This window comes from Diorhabda sublineata, chromosome X (assembly GCF_026230105.1).
Source record: "Diorhabda sublineata isolate icDioSubl1.1 chromosome X, icDioSubl1.1, whole genome shotgun sequence".
NCBI classification, from domain to species: Eukaryota; Metazoa; Arthropoda; class Insecta; order Coleoptera; family Chrysomelidae; genus Diorhabda; species Diorhabda sublineata.
In genome coordinates this window covers 6866328-6883538 of record NC_079485.1, presented here as the reverse complement: position 1 = coordinate 6883538, position 17211 = coordinate 6866328, and the positions used below count along the sequence as shown (strand labels likewise).

Genomic DNA, 17211 nt, shown 5'->3' with positions numbered 1-17211 from the left:
TACAGTCGTAACAATAGACTTCTGCCAAGGAAAGTGTTCCCAGAAAGCATAAAACCGTTTTTCGGTCAATAAGGTCATGGCTACAATGTTTTTGTATTACAGAATTAATGTGAACTCATTGTTTTTGCAATGGCTGTCTCAGTTTTTTAACAAAACGTTCGTGGTTTAAAATTGAAACTTACGCAACATTTTCAAAATCTCTTTAAATTGTGATACATGGCTTGATAAAGTAGTTGCTTCTGCTGAAGTTTTGTATGATTTCTCCGCAAATTTCACAGTCAATCGGGAAGATTCCGGCACTACCCATAAGAAGGAGTGAGAATTAAAAATAACTTTCACCATGTAGTGTATTTTGAGAAGTTGTCTAATACTGAATCTGATATCTATATATTCCATGTTGGTACGTTCACTTTTTCCAATTTGTTAAAAAAGGTTTTGGTGTACTATTATCAATCTATATTGTATTATTGTTTGTGAATACTGTATTTGGGTCTGTCCCGTTTGTATTCCCTTTTATAATTGTTCTTCAATTTTGAGAGTAGCCATTTGCCTACATAAATGAACGTTCTACCTCTAGTGGCGTCATAGCTAGGGCTGCCAAATTTTTTTACAAGAAATAAAATATATTTAGGTCCATGAAAATTATTAAACAGTATTTTAAAAAAATGAGCAGTATTTTATTTATTTATTGTTTCAAATATCTACATATTTTTAGAGCTTTTCGCACAACCTACTATAATACAATCTTTTGTAAAAACTTCATACGCCCCACCATAATTATAACTGAAATTAAAGTAAATGAAGATCTCATTTTTTATTCAATTAATAGATGCTCTATTTCTATCCTTCCGCCATTTAGCATTAATTACTCAAAACAGAAACGGAAACAGAAAGCAGATATGAGACAATTTAATTATGTTCCTCAATTCTTCTGAGGTGTTTACTAATAAATGGCTCCTCTTTTGGCCAGTACCCAGAAAGTCTTCTGATATGTTTGCATAAATTACTTTGAAATTTGTTAATTCCGAATATAAATCATCCATACCAATATTGAGTCTATACAAATTTAGATTATCTATAATTTTCTCAAGATGATAAAATGTGAACTAAGACTTTAATGACAAACAGCTAATTGCAGAAAGCCAGTTAGTCTGACAGAAATCGAATTATTTCTATAAATACAAATTTAGCCTAATCAATGAAAAGTATGAAATTATTAATAGTCTACTGAATACAATGTTTACACCAACACTCATAATTACACTGTCTGAAACGCGTTTCGATAACCAAGTTATCGTCTTCAGAGACTGAAGTTAAACAGTTTTCCTTCATTGTGAGTGTTGGTCTAAACAATGTATTCAATATGAATATCGCCAGCGGTTCCAAAAATCCCAACTTAATTATTAATAGTTCTTTTAAAAAAACTTCTTGGGAATACTCTGTAATAGTATTTAATACTTTTTTGTCTCATGGCCAAAATACTTATCATTTTTTCATTGAATAGGCTCAGTCTTTAAACCAGTCATAATGTTATAAACATCTAAAATAGTTACATTATTTCCTTCTTATTTTTTGATTGTTTTATTGAATTACCGGAGGATTGAATTTAATGATTTTTTATTGGAGGCTTCAGTTTGTCGACAGTAAAATACATTGTCTTTATTTAATGGTCAATAACGGACTGCAAAGAGTGTGGGCCAAGAACTTCGGTCTAAATCGGTCACTAAATAAAAACTTTACATATATATGTTTGCGGAGCTATAAGTATGTAAAACTTTAGTCTACATTGCAAATACATGTTTTATTATCGAATATATTTCATTAAACTTCTTCCTGTGGAGGTTTTTGCTTAATATTCGAGAATTTACAATCAGATAATATTGTAATAACTTGGTTACCATATTAAATCAACAAAAAAAAAACATCTAAGGAAAAAAACTTCCTTAACATATTCAGTTTGCGTCAATTCTAAGATAAAAATTTCTTTGAATAGCATATTTAAACATTAGTATTCAACGAGAATCTTAATGCCTGAATATTAACTGTAATAACCTTGCAACTATTATTATAAAGACAAAAAAGTGTATGCTTGAAAAAATTTGCATATAACAATACAGATCTCAAATACACATTTACAATAAAACTATGAAAAATCTATTGGTTCTTTGCAAAATATTATCAAGGATGAATATCAAATCAGACGACTTTATGCAGTACTTTATGCAAACGAATAATGGATACTAAATAAATCGGACGAAAACAAAATAGACATATGGGAGAGGAAATTAGTTAGGAGGGAAAAAGAGACATATGGAGAAGACTAGGATAGCAGGGAAACTTGGAAAAAATGCCGGAAACAAGAGCGGCAAAGTAAATATAAAACTGGCAGGAACACAAAAAAAGGATTTCAGGATTGGAAAGAGAAGACATTAAATAAGAAATGATGGAAAAAATATCACGCTATAGGCCTAGATGGCATATGTGTAACAGAATATATCAAATGTGTATACGGAAAATTCCAGGGAGTTATATAAATAAAATTTCGGTTACTGAAACAAGCAAGAATGACACACTCTGTTATATTTTCGCATAGCCTGAATCAATTGATCTTGTTTCTTGTTATTATAAGATTCATTATAATTTTTGTTAGATGATCAAGTAAGAATATTTCTAGAATTGGGCTAGACAAAAATACAACGAGCTATATCTAGCAGCTACACGGTCGGAGCTATTTGGTTTCTATTATAACAGCAATAATAACGTTTATCCTTCTAGGTCATAATAATAGTCAAAGTGAACTGGAACTACTCTGTTCTTATTTTCTAGAAAACTGATTGATAAAAGTCGAATACATACGTTACTAACGGAGGGCTAGATATGTCAAATCCCTTAACTACTAACATAACTTTTATGAGTTCTTAAACAAAGCATGTACGATATAAACAACTAGCATTGCAGAAAGGATAACTACAGAAATGGGAATATTTTCCATTCGTTCTAAGTGACCTAGCCATTGTAACCTTCTTGTATTGATAAGCGCGCTGATTGGTGACTCACTGAAAAGTGTGTTATTTTCTTGATTTGATCTTCTCTCCCATTCTAACTCTGTCTGCTTACTTCCAAAAATTATTCTCAGTATTTTTCTTTCTTATATTTCCAATTTCTATTCAGTTTTATTTGTCATTATCCAGGTTAGACAGGCGTCAGGGTGGGTCTGAAAATTGTTTTATAAGTTCGAACTTTCGTAGATCTGGATATCTCTTTTGATGTCAATATTCTTCTAAAGTTGCCAGCTGTTACTTTTGCTTATTTCGATTTCCTTTTCTTCTTGCCATTTATTATCTAGTAGTACACACAAATAAAGAAATTTTCAATTTCCTCGAATTCTATTAACGTCTCATCGTATTTATGTACTCCGAAATTGTTTTTTGTCTTGCTTCCACATTTATTCTTTGTTTCCATAAACTTTGTTTTATCATTATTAAAGTGTATGCCTATCTTTTCTACTGCTGTTATTAGTTGTTTAGTGGTTTTTTCAAGTTTTCTTCTGTTTCTTGCTATCAACGTCACATCATCACAATAAGCTAAGCATTGATGACTTTTCGGTTTCGGTTGATACTGGCTCTTCTTATTATGCGTTCCTTGTTGTGTTTTAAAAGGTTCACTTTTCTTGTTATTAATTTTTATTATATTGGTTGTGTCCTCTAATGTCATTTCAACTAGTTGAATTAGTTTGGAATTTTTAATTCTCGTAATATTTGGATTAACTTTTTCTTCACAATATCATAACTTTTGAAATCAATAAAAAGACTTATAAACCAAAAAATATTGATTGAATTTTTGAATAAAAAAAAGTTCTTGTCCTTGGAATCTAACATTTTTTTATATTTCATACTGAACCAATTCTTTATTCAACTGATCTTCATTTCTCATATAGCTCAATTTTCGAAAAAAATAAAAACATTCTCTGCTTTCTGAATAATTTTACATTTGATTAGAAACGACTCAGATATTATCATTATTTCAAAATTTATTAAAAACTTCACGTGCCACCAAATGTGACAATTTGACATTCTCTATAGATTTAATTTTACAATTCGTTAGATTTTTTTGTCGTTTTCAATAATATGCATTCCTTCTTTACCATGTGGCTATTAGGTTGAGTATTATTTAATTTGTAGTTCATTTTCAGACTGTATAATTCTAGTTTTATGTCATTACTTTTCTCGTGATGTGATTCAAGTTTCCTAAAATGGTCCTCCTAATTTAAAAAAGGGTATAGACATACCAGGTTTTGAGCATTATCAATAAAAATCGAAGTGTTTCAAATTTAACCCTGTACTTACCATAATAAATCATACGTATTGAAGATCGTTCCATTAAAATTAAAGAGTGTATTATATTATTAAAAACAAAGTATAAAGGTAACATTAAATTTAAGTTAATCTACTTCAAAGTACTTGGTAGCAATTCACTTATCCCAACGTTGATTATCTGACTGTAAAGCTTCTTTTGGAATGCCATTAATCTGCTCTGTCGTGGACTGCTCAATATCAGGAATGGAGACGAAACTTATCACTTTTAGTATACCTTTTTTCCCGGAAGGGTCAGATCCAAAAACACGTGGATTAAAAGGGACTTGTGATCCAATAAATTGTCTTAATGAAGAAGAAAATCAGATCTCCTTCATACATCGTTTCGCAAACGTTCCCGTACAATAATCGCTTGTTTACATGAACAAGTTTCTCCATTGCTGCACATTTTCTTCTTTTTTGAGTTCGATCTAGGTTGTTTCTAATATTTAACTGACACATTTTCACTTTTAAAGTGCTTTAAATATTCAAAAACCTAAAATGTATTTTTGAAATTGTTGTTTACAATCGATAATCATAAAAAGAGGTTTTAGTAATAAACAAAATAATGCTGCATTATCTACTTATTAATGCTTTAAGTATATATATTGAGACTATAAAAATAATCAACATAGAAAGTTGTTTATTCAACACAAGTTACAAATTCCAATGTTCTTTTACTATCATCAACGTAAAGGTTATAGCTACGTAGAATTATCAAATAAATAGTAAAACTAAAGACGGGCAAATTTTGTTTGATTTGGAGAAATAAATTATTTTTCAACCTTGACGGCAGCCGTTGGCAAATATGAATAATAATTATTTAGATGTAATTTAATATAAAAATATGCAACGACTACTCCGAATTTGACTAGATGTCATCACGTACCGTTGGACAAATATATATTATTCATTTTAATATCCCTATAAATATTCAAAGTAACCCCATCTATATTTTTGATTTGTATATATTTTTATGAGCAACTTTAGTGAGTAATATAACAATTTTATTACAGGCCAGAAAACTATTTTGAAAAATGTCAGTGGCCGACTTCGCTCTGGAGAATTATGTGCTATTATGGGACCTTCGGGTGCGGGAAAATCCACCTTACTTAATATTCTCACAGGATACAAGTGAGTTTTTTATTATTATATTCAAGGCAATCTTCTAGTAATAATAAAACGTATATACTATAGTTACTATGCACCATTGAACACCAAATTAAAACAAGTTTAGTTATTTTAATTAGGGCAAAATCCATAAATAAAATAATAGCCTGTGATCCATATTAAACTCAGCTTAAAGGGGAGGCTAGTCAAAATAATATCGTTATATCACCGCCATTGTTGCCATATCCTTTTGAGTATTAATTTTTAAGAGGAAATGCTCAGTAGAGAATCCTCTGTTCCCAATGTATCCTTTCCATAGTATATATCGTAAATTTGGTGGTTTAACCTGCTAATTTTTCGTTTTTCCAACTTGCTATCGAATAATTGAAAATACGTAGACACGTGTACTAGTTTATTTAATAACAATAAAATTATCATTCTAGTACTGTACTATTTGTATTTAGAACAAAAAAAATAAATATATAATCAAAGCCTTTTCATATGTGTCTATCCAAAAATATTTATAAACAAAGCAAATAGGATATGCAGTTAGTTAGTTAGTTAGTTAGTTAGTTCTCAAAAACTCTAGCTTAGAGAATCTAAGCTGAAATGTTTTTATCGGAATATCAATACGCTTTTAATGAAAAACGTATATTTCCATTTCCTCTCTCAGTTCACAAAGTTCAAACTATAAACTAGTTGCCAGAGAGAAAAAATGACCTTCAATTTGTTACAAAATGATTGGCATTTTTTATAATACTATATGTGGCAGTTTCCGTCGTTATTCTATTTAAAATCCTTTCGTGACTCTTAAATCCAGGCTACTTTTTTTAATAAGAATATGAATTATTAATTAATTACTGATTAAAAAAATATCAGATGTTCTAACAAAGTATACAGTATGTCTATCTAAACGGCACCACCTCAGTTTTAAGGTACGTTGACACTTGTATCAAAACATAAGTTTCAAATGTCTGAGGTAAAATTGCATTTAATGTTTACATTAATTATACACATTACTCGACATTTATAGCTTACATATCTATTGGACATGTATGGTTACGTTTGCAATAAATGTATGAACAGTTTCTTTAGGATATCTCTCAAGGTTCTCATACTATGGAAATATCAAAAAGAAAATGTGCAGCAATGTGATTATTATTATGAACGGTTAAAAAAATAAAAGAAAAAAGAAGAATAAAAGATCCGTGTGGGTTTGAGAGTGAATTTTAAGACTAGAAGTACATGCTGCATAAAGCCAGTTAATGCGTTTGTGCAATCTCATTTAGTGACTCTATTCAGGTTTATTGTGGTTCATATTAATTAATTAATTCATCAATTCACACTTCTGCAAATGTAGACGACTAGTCAACTAATGCAATCATTTCGTTTACATTATAGGTATAGATATGTAGGTACTCGTACATATTACCCGACACCGATACATCTCAGAAATATTTTTTTTACTATCTACATGAACAAAAATCACACCTTGACACAAACGTTATGCAATAAATGTCAGATGTAAACGTACTTTTAGTTTTATTTTTTATCAGCCTAATTCCATTCACTAAAATGTACCTTCAGCATATGCTCATGCCTCTTCGCGGTAAAATAGTAAACTACTACACTTCAAAATTGTTTAGAATCAATTAAATAAGCTGAATCCAAAATGTCATTATTACAAACAAATTTTTTTTAACTTACGAGGGCGAAAATATTTTTGTTTTTCAATATAGCCTCCTAACCACTGATTTACCGCACGTACGATATCGTTACCACGGAAGTATTTTTCAAGTTTCGGAAATTGCCAGTAATTAAAGAGTGCCAAATCTGGGAAATATGGATATTTAACTAATTCGAAGCCTGCTGTTGCAATGGCGAACGTGTGACTGTGAACGTTATTCTGATGCAAGAGAACGTCTTTACGCAACTTACCCGGTTTTATTTTTTTTTGTCTTTCGTAATTATGGATCGAAATTGACATAATACATAATAATGGATCTTTTTTGTAAGTAATCTAATAAATATACGCCTTCAGCATCTCAAAATAGTTATTATAAATTTCCCAGCCGAATGTTGAATCTTGATTTTTTCGAAGCTTCCACTCCTAACTCTCTATTCTATCTCTACACCATACTAATAAATCCATGACTCATCCATTGTTATTAATCTAACAAAAAAAGTTCTATCTTGTCTACACTGCATTAAAGGACAACTGCAAATGTTTTTTTCAGTTTGTGTGCATCTGTTAATATTCGTGCATAACCATCGTGCAGCCAATTTTTCCATGTTAAATTCGGCAGTGAATGTACCGCATGCTATGACAAACCACTTTCTTCAACTGTTTGTCTCACAAGACTGCTGGTACATGTGTATTATAGAAGAGTTTAGTATTTACTCGAATAGGTTAATTATCATATATTTAGATCAATATAGACAATTCTTCCTGCATTGGCTTTCCCTTTGCTCCATTATAATGTTCCTGCAAAAAAATTTTGTTTGTCTTGTCTATACGTGGTAGTGGTTCATCAGGTTCAGACTAGTCAGTTTCTATCGAGTTTGTACATAATAGGTTATAATATGATGTGATGATAAACAATTGTTTTGATTTATAAATGGATCGGGGGCGAAAAAAAGGAATCAGAATATAAAACCTCACACTGATGAAACAAATTATTTAATCGTACTGGAAACGTGACAAAATAGGTTACAAGGAATTATTTCATGAAAACCCTACATTTAGCGTATGAAGCATGCCCTATGTTTAAAGTTTTTAAAGAATAAAATTTAGAGGTGTCTTCGTAGACATAATAAAATACTTTTTAAGCCATAATTTCTACATACTTTAAAGCTTGGCCTAATGAAAGGCGGTGAGAATATTTTTCAGGGAATTCTTCTTTTCCCCTTATTGAGTAGTTTCATCTTAAAATTGTAGATGTTGGTCTGCAAATAACCCACACTGAATAATAAATTGTAAACACCAATAAGCTCTCTTACGTAATTAGACTCTTAATTGAATCTAAAGAGAGTTTAAAAAATGATAATTGTTTCGATATTTATTCCTCGTCACACTACGTGTTTCTTGTCAAAATAAGAAGTATATTTACATAGTAATATTGCATTAACTATTTAATATGATCCGTTAGCTTTCACTGAAAAAATGCTCAATCCATAAGTAAAAGTAAAAAACATGAAAAAGTAAAAGTATTGGTAGCACATTGGTTTTTTTGTTATTACATACTATGTACTACTTACTGAGAATAAATCTTTTGATTTTATTTTCATAGTTATCTTTTTATTTGTTTTAGGTTGCGCTTATTTTTTTTTTTTTATTTAACATAATTTATTGTTATTTTACGGACACGAAATTATGAGAATGATTATTTACTTTAAATTGATAAATAATGATCAGCAATATTGTGGGAAGTGGGGATTATTCGTCAGTCACATATAAGCTAAAATTTTTCGACTTCAAAGTGATTTTTGCAGCTGAAGCAGCGGCTTAAAAATACCACGTGCTCATTGTATCCAAACGTTTGATCAACTACCTGATTTTTACGTTCACAAACATTCAGGTCACCAGGTGGCGATGATTTATATTCCTGTGGATATGAAAATTATACTTTCTGTCAATTCCAATAGATTATATTACTTACCTTACCATCCGACACTACAGCCCTGCATAACATTCTGTCCCTTGACTTAGAGCTTCTGTAATTTGCATAGTTCGAAGATCTCCCGTGACATTGTCCAACCATCTCATTATTGACCTCCCTCGTCTCCACTATTGTATACTTTAACAGTCAGAACATTCGAACATTCATGAAACGAACAATGTCTTGTTTTTTTACTACCATACACCAATATACACTGAAGACATTAACATGGTTATCGCGCCTAAGCCAGTGTAATTGTAAGTGTTAGTGTAGAGGAAATGTGAACAGTGTGTTCAGTTGGTTTATTATTTTGTTTTTCAGTAGACTCAGATTTGCATTGTAAACCCTGAATCCAGCTTGTATTTGCTCGTTGATAGATGTTGAGTAGTTTGGATTGTTGTCTATCAAATGCTCAAAGGTATTTGGAGTTTGTTACTCCCTAAAAGGTTCTGTTTTCTACCGCAAGGTTTACGGTATTGGAAGCTGTGACCATATACTGCGTTTTACTTTCGTTGATCATGAGTCCTACCTGTAGGTTTCTCTTCTATACCTTCGAACAACTCCACTAGTCTTGTTCAGATATTATATCAAGCTATGGATTTTTGAACTGTTTGTAAACATTTAATCACTGACTGCTTCAAAATATCTGATTTTTTTCCTTTTCTATAGAAAACGGTATTGAAAGGCATAAAATCCCGCATAAAAGGTTGTCTTCATATAATTCACTGATCTGATCTGACCTTAATTCATATTTTCATAACTAACATAACATAACCTGAAATGATATTTTTTGGTAACTCTAAATTGTCCATAACTTTTTAAATCGTGTTTTTGAAAATCATTCATTTCTATTCGCATGTTTGCTTATTGCGTCGTAATAACTGCGGTAAGTGATATTTTCTCCTTCGATCGATATAGTTTTCAGTTAAACGTCCAGAAAACTAGTCCTAAAAAGTTTTTTCCCGCCGGATGATTTTTTAGACTCTTAAGAGTGAATATACAGTGCTTCTCAAAAGTCCCCTCCTCCCTCTTTTCTTGTAAACGATGGTATTTAGACTGATATTTGAAGACTGATAATGAAATATCATTAGAACATGGTCTCTTAGAAACTATTTCAAATACATATACGCCAACATCTCATTCTTCGTGAAGACTAACTTGCGAACTTCAAAAGATATGCCTTCTCTTATTTTAAGTGACTCTCTACAAAATGACATAGCCACTTCTCACGCATATACTTGAAACTGTCAGTCATAATACCGATTCATAGAGAAATAATAAGGGACTGTAATTTGCTTTAGTATTGTGAGAAATGCAGCTCTAGTTCAATAAGATAGGCAAATTATCACCATACAGTCGCCTCCAGATAGTCATAGCATTCAGCGTTGTTTATCAACGTGTATTTCATAAATTTTTCAGAACCGAAGGAGTAAAAGGGCATGTTTTGATGAACGACAGCGATAGAGATTTGAGCCAATTTCGTAAGTTATCTGCATATATAATGCAAGATAACCAACTCCACGCTAATTTGACTGTCGATGAAGCTATGGCTGTTGCAGCTAAACTAAAAATTGGTCCCAGTGGCATAGAGCACAGAGAAGCGATCGTAAGTTTACTCAATTCAAATTCACATCAAATTATAACTCTTAAAATTTATTTTATAGAAAACAACCCACATAATGTTGGGGGTATCTTTATAATTTCTTAATATGCTAGACTTGTTTGGTTTCTCGATATGGAAATATTTTGTGGAAAACATATTAAAGAATAACATTTTTTAGATAAATGAAATCTTAGATACACTTGGACTGATAGAGCATAGGACAACAATGACCAGTGGATTATCTGGCGGACAAAAAAAGAGATTATCCATAGCATTGGAATTAGTTAGTAATCCTCCAGTTATGTTTTTTGATGAACCTACAAGTGGTTTGGACTCATCTTCTTGTTTCCAATGTATATCACTTTTAAAAACTTTAGCGAAAGGTAAGTTCCCATGTTTATTTTGTTGTGTCTAAGTAAATATCAAAAAAATAATACAACGAAATTTTTCAAATTAGAAGAAGTTGTTCCCCAGTATTTAATTGAGTCCCTTTCAAAGCAATCCTTAGTTAAAAATATACTTGTCTCACCCCTTTCCTGTTCTAAAAACACTTCTGATTTACACTTATCAATTATGGAAAAACTCTGCCCTTCATTAAGTCAATTATAAAAACAGAAAATAGTCGCTATAATTCTATTGATATATTAATTGAGTCATTATTATCATGATCTTGACCAAAAAATCATCACGAATCAGTGACCATCTATGCTTCTTTCAAAAAATCTCAATCTTCATTGTCTGAAATTATGGATGCTCATACTACTCTTCTTTTAGTCCAGATTTATTAATTTTCGAACGAATTCCGTTCCCACACGATTCCTATTCAAATCATCGAAGTTCAGACATAAGTCAACCGATTTATAGGCATAATTAGAAACTCTCTGGTAGTGTTTTATAACAGGCCATTATTCTTTAATGGTTCCATCGCTTGCTGGGTGCTGTATTCGTCAACAATACTTTCTTGGTCTTCAGTGAAGAGCTTATCACACTCAATATATTTTTTTTCAGAATTGCAGTAAGTCAATGATCAAATTCTATTATACAAAATTTCTTGAAAAGAGCAATAAACGAAATGGTTTATAACCTATCGACAATCTGGATACAATTTACATTCAAGTAAAGTTTCATTTCATGGCTCCTGCTCTCATTGTATACTGTTTATACTATATTCATAATACTATTAATTTATTAATTTTTCAGGAGGTCGAACTATAATATGTACCATTCATCAACCGTCTGCCAGATTGTTTGAAATGTTTGATCAACTTTACACTCTCGCTGATGGTCAGTGTGTTTACCAAGGTTCCACCACTCAGTTGGTTCCTTTCCTGTCACAATTACAGTTGCAGTGCCCATCATACCACAACCCTGCTTCTTATATAATTGAAGTAGCTTGTGGGGAATATGGAGACAATACGAAAAAGTAAGTTTTATTATATGCAATGTAGAAGTCAAACAACTGTTAAAATTAAACGAGTACAGAAAGATCAAAAATGAAAGTAGTGCTTATCAAAAAATTTACTTCTACCATTTACTAATTAACTTCTGTGGAATTATAATTTTTTGAAATTTTTCTAGTAAACTTATGATGAAGACATATTAAATGCCATTTCTCAATAACCATATATTAATGAATAATCGTTTTTTTTTTCAAGATTGGTGCATGCTATACAAAATGGAAAAATGGATATTCGTGATGACAAATCTATGAGTGAATTTAAAATAAAAGATGGTCTAAACAATGGATTTCAGTATGGAAATGACAGCGTAAATACCCTTATTGCCGAAGAATTAAGGAAAGAAACTAATACTTTCAAAGATAATTCAAACGGAAATCCAAACGGAATTAATGAGGATACGGGTGTTGATCTAAAAGATGTGGAAAAGGCGAATGTTAACAGTGCATTATTGGAAGCTACTCCTAAGGTAACTGTTAGACAACCCAGATATGGAAATACGCAAATTCAACAATTCTTCATTATTCTGAATCGTGCCTTACTCTTTAGTAGAAGAGATTGGGTAAGTATGTTTTGATAAAATAACTTTTTTGGGGGAATTGTTAAATGTCATATTTGTTGTGATTTTAATTTTTAACTTTAAAAATATGCGAATTCATGAAAACGCCTGAAATATTTATGAATCACTCTTCTCTTTTTTTTTGAGTCAGATAAATTTATCTCAACAGTTTCAGATTAATAGTAATTTGAAAAAAGGTCAGTGATCACATACCCGTGGAAGTACCATTTCATCAAAATCAAATTAGTCACATAAAATTAATTTTACTAGAGAAGGAGAAATATGCTAGGGGACTTGGGTGCATTGAAATAATTTGAAAAAATATCAATTGGCTACAACTTAATTAGACATAATAATCGTACCAATAATGTAAATTTTTATAATTATATACTACTATCAGTAAACTGAACAGAAACCCGCAAACCAAATGCAATGTTTTATATGAAACAATACAAAATGTTTGCTATTATCAAAAACCTACAAGGATAACTTTGATTTGTACTCCAGTTTTCGCAATAACTTGAATTTTTTATACAGCTATCTATAACTTTAATAGAGAAAAGTAATTCTCCACAAAATACATTGAAGCTGTACTACCAAATTGTAACACATAGGCAGAAAAACAGAGTATAATGACATAACATTAAACCTCAATGATTCCCCAAAATCACCAAACGTACGTCTTAAATGCAAGCATGGAATAAACTAGTTTTTAACATTATCAGAAATTTTGTTGAATGCCAAAATTGAGCCAGAATGTAAAAAAATATTTTTATGAAAAACACGGCATTGAAATAGGCCAAATATCAATTTAATCATGAAATTCTTGTAGAATAAATTGTAATTATTTATTTTTCAGACATTGATGTATTTACGTTTATTTGCCCACGTTTTGGTTGGATTGCTTATAGGTGCCTTATATTTCAACATAGGTAATGATGGTTCCAAAGTACTCAGTAATCTTGGTTTCCTATTTTTCAATATGTTATTTTTGATGTACACTTCCATGACTATTACCATTTTATCTTTTCCATTGGAGATGCCAGTTTTATTGAAGGAACATTTTAATCGATGGTATTCCTTAAAATCCTATTATCTGGCAATTACGATATCAGATATGCCGTTCCAGGTAACAAAAATTTAATACATATTATCAACGATTATCTTCTTATTTCAATTTATCTGCTGACTTGTGTTTCACAGATGTAAAATCATACTGATTTAATCTTTCATATTTTTTAAAAATAAACCAAGCATTATTGCATGCTCATACAATTGATGTGTAATGTTTCTTTATATATTAATTATAACAGCCCGAGAATTTATTCATAGGTTGGAATATATTTTATTCTGATTACTGATAAATAATAAAAACAAAATTAATTAATTCATTAATATACCAAATTTTGTGGTTTCAGACTATTTTCTGCATTCTATATGTGATAATAGTTTATTTTATGACATCACAACCATTGGATCCTGCTAGATTTGGAATGTTCTTACTGTCTTGTATACTAGTTTCCTTTGTGGCACAAAGTGTTGGACTAGTTGTTGGTGCAGCTATGAACGTTCAGGTGAGTTTTACCTTATATATCAATGAAAATCAAAGTAGAAATGATTGATTTGTAATATTTATTTTAAGTCCAATAGTTGTTGGTAAAAAAACAATATATACATTTCTTTAGAATCAGGAACCAATTCCTAACATATTCTACATCTATCAATAATATATATTGGAATCGGAAATAACTAGACTTCATGCTATACATTTATACTGATATTAAATTACATGAACAACTTTAATAATAAATCTCAGGAATTCCAAAGAAAAATTCAATTGAATATCAGTTAATAAATCTAAGATAACAGAATACTTAACTTTGAATGATGCTATGAATTGAATTGAATTATAAATGAAGTTATGATCATATTACTGTCGTCTTGTAATAGTTACGAAAATGGTGAACTTCGATCTGATAACTTTATTCCACCAGTCATTAATCATCACATAATTATACTATGAGGACGGACTTGACGGACTTTTACCACATTCAGTTGAGATATTTTTTAGATTATCTCAATTTCCTGGAAACCCTCATCAATGTTTTCAAAAATTTTACATTTTTGTTTCAATCTATCCATGTGCAATGACTTTTATCGTTTTATTATTGTGTCAATTTTTGTTTCAGAACGGCGTGTTTTTAGCACCAGTGATGTCAGTACCATTTCTTCTGTTTTCTGGATTCTTCGTTTCTTTCGACGCCATTCCAATATACCTTCGCTGGATAACTTATCTATCATATATAAGATATGGTTTCGAAGGTACTGCTCTCGCTACATATGGTTTTGACAGGCCCAATTTGGATTGTTTCATGAAATATTGCCATTTCAAAAAAGCAAAAACAACTCTTGAGGAGTTGGATATGGATAAATCAAGCTATATGATTGATATTGTAGCACTACTTGTGATTTTCTTTGTTTTGAGAATTTCAGCCTTTCTATTTTTGAAATGGAAGCTTAAATCTAATCATTAAGTTCAATTAGAGGCTTTAGTTAATTAGTTGTTATATTCAATGAATTTTTGGAGGTTTTTAGGACATATTTTCATTAACATGAACTTTTGTGAAGCAAAGATTTATATCTCGTAGCCTCAATAATAAAAAAACTTATTACAGCCTTAAACCTTGAATAATTAGCAATATCAAATACTCCGAATTTAAGAAATTCTTGCCAAAAAAACCTACTCAATTATTGTTTCCATATAGTATATTATATTTTTCAAGAAATTATTCCAAGAATAAGGTGACCAGTTTGAATTTACTTATGTTATTTAACTTAAAAGTTATATATTCATATATGTTATACATTTATTGAATCGCTTATGTTTAAATTTTTTGTAATGTTGGTATTTGTATTTTAATGTTAAAAATATTTAAACCTGAAATAGCCCAATCAAAAATATGATATAAATATTAACCACTTGACTTCTAAAAGTATTCCTGATTATTTTCTACGCAATAACTAAAACATTCCATAAATCCCATTTTCCCATTGTTAATATTTCTTTTATTTTATTTATTACACTCAAATATACCAATTACTTTATTTTTAACCCTAACAAAAAACAAGTTATAAGTACAGTACCATATAAAAAGATAGTTGATTTGAAAAGCTAAATTTTACAAATTGAATATTGTACCACATGATTGATAGCAGATGACAATACAGTAATTGATAAATTATATAATAATATTTCTTTTTATAGTCTCCAATTCCATTCTGGCTGTATTTCTTCTCTCTTTGTTTCAGTCTCCAGACTTTTTTACATCCCTGGCCATTTAATATTCCAACTCTTAAATCCGTTCAATATTGAAACATAAGGTTTCGTAATCATATGAAAGAACACACTGGTCAAGATGTTTTAGTGTGATTCATAAATCATAATTCTTTTAGTACATCCCGAGTGTTGATAAAATTGCCTCCTAAACTTTTTCTGGATAACATATGCGTCCAGCTATGCTATATAATATTCCATTCTCTCGACTAATTTTATAGCATGTTTATTGAGTGAAATTAAGTTGTTACGAAGTCTGATATGTATAATAAAAGCCTGAATCTGTACAGTTGATCAAATTAAACTCTAGTGGACTTTCAATATATTTCCAACTGCCGTAATATTCCCAGCATTTAAACAATGTTTGTTACTATTTTTTATATATAAAATGTGTGATAAACAATGATTCAAGTTTCCTAAAACCTCTTTATAATCAGTGAGATATTTGTTTACAATAGTGAAAGGAGTGATGATATAAAATAAAAAAAAATTGGGATATTTCGGGTTAATGACCTTAACATGCAGTAGGGTGGTCAGTTTTAAAAAAATAGTTTTATAGAAATAGTAATTTTGTAAACATAATCATAGATTTTTTTTTAATTTAAACAAGTTATTTTGGACAAATAATTTGTGTTGGTGCAGTGATTTCAATATTTCAGAAATAAATATTTAGAAAGTTTAATCATTATTTTCTTTTATTTAAAGTTTTTCCTATTTATCATCAGTAAAAACAAATCAATTCAACTGAAATGATCCCATAAATAAAATTTTTATAAGGCAATAAAGTTTTAGAAAATGGTATTTTCAGAACAATTTACAACTCCTAGGGGTCTATTCTGTAGCTTTTCCTTATTTGTAACATTGGGCTATTAATATATTTATAACTACATCGATATAATATTAAACTGGTTGAGTATTCCTCATTGTTCAGTTTTAACTACCTGGTTAAGTTTCAATTTTCAACGATACGGTTATATTTACGTACCGAAGGTACAAGCCTTGCAACGCTACAAAATATTGAAAATGCAATAGCTCTGTGTTCTACGATCAAAAACCATCCCGCCACCTGTCAAATTAAAACAACATACATAACCAAACTCAGAGGCATAATCACAATTGTTTAGTTTTATTTGTGAT

At 30.2% G+C, this 17211-nt stretch overlaps 1 protein-coding gene across 1 annotated transcript in view; it reads left to right on the top strand.

Moving 5' to 3' along the window:
* LOC130451579 (ATP-binding cassette sub-family G member 4-like) overlaps positions 1 to 16760 on the top strand; it is a 37869-nt gene extending 21109 nt beyond the window's left edge. The window contains exons 2-9 of the mRNA XM_056790679.1: positions 5369 to 5486; positions 10541 to 10727; positions 10903 to 11107; positions 11925 to 12147; positions 12380 to 12743; positions 13600 to 13869; positions 14159 to 14314; positions 14930 to 16760. Coding sequence (XP_056646657.1) covers positions 5369 to 5486; positions 10541 to 10727; positions 10903 to 11107; positions 11925 to 12147; positions 12380 to 12743; positions 13600 to 13869; positions 14159 to 14314; positions 14930 to 15274 — 1868 coding nt within the window. The 3' untranslated portion in view covers positions 15275 to 16760. The remainder of the gene's footprint in view (positions 1 to 5368; positions 5487 to 10540; positions 10728 to 10902; positions 11108 to 11924; positions 12148 to 12379; positions 12744 to 13599; positions 13870 to 14158; positions 14315 to 14929) is intronic.
* Positions 16761 to 17211: the final 451 nt, after the last annotated feature.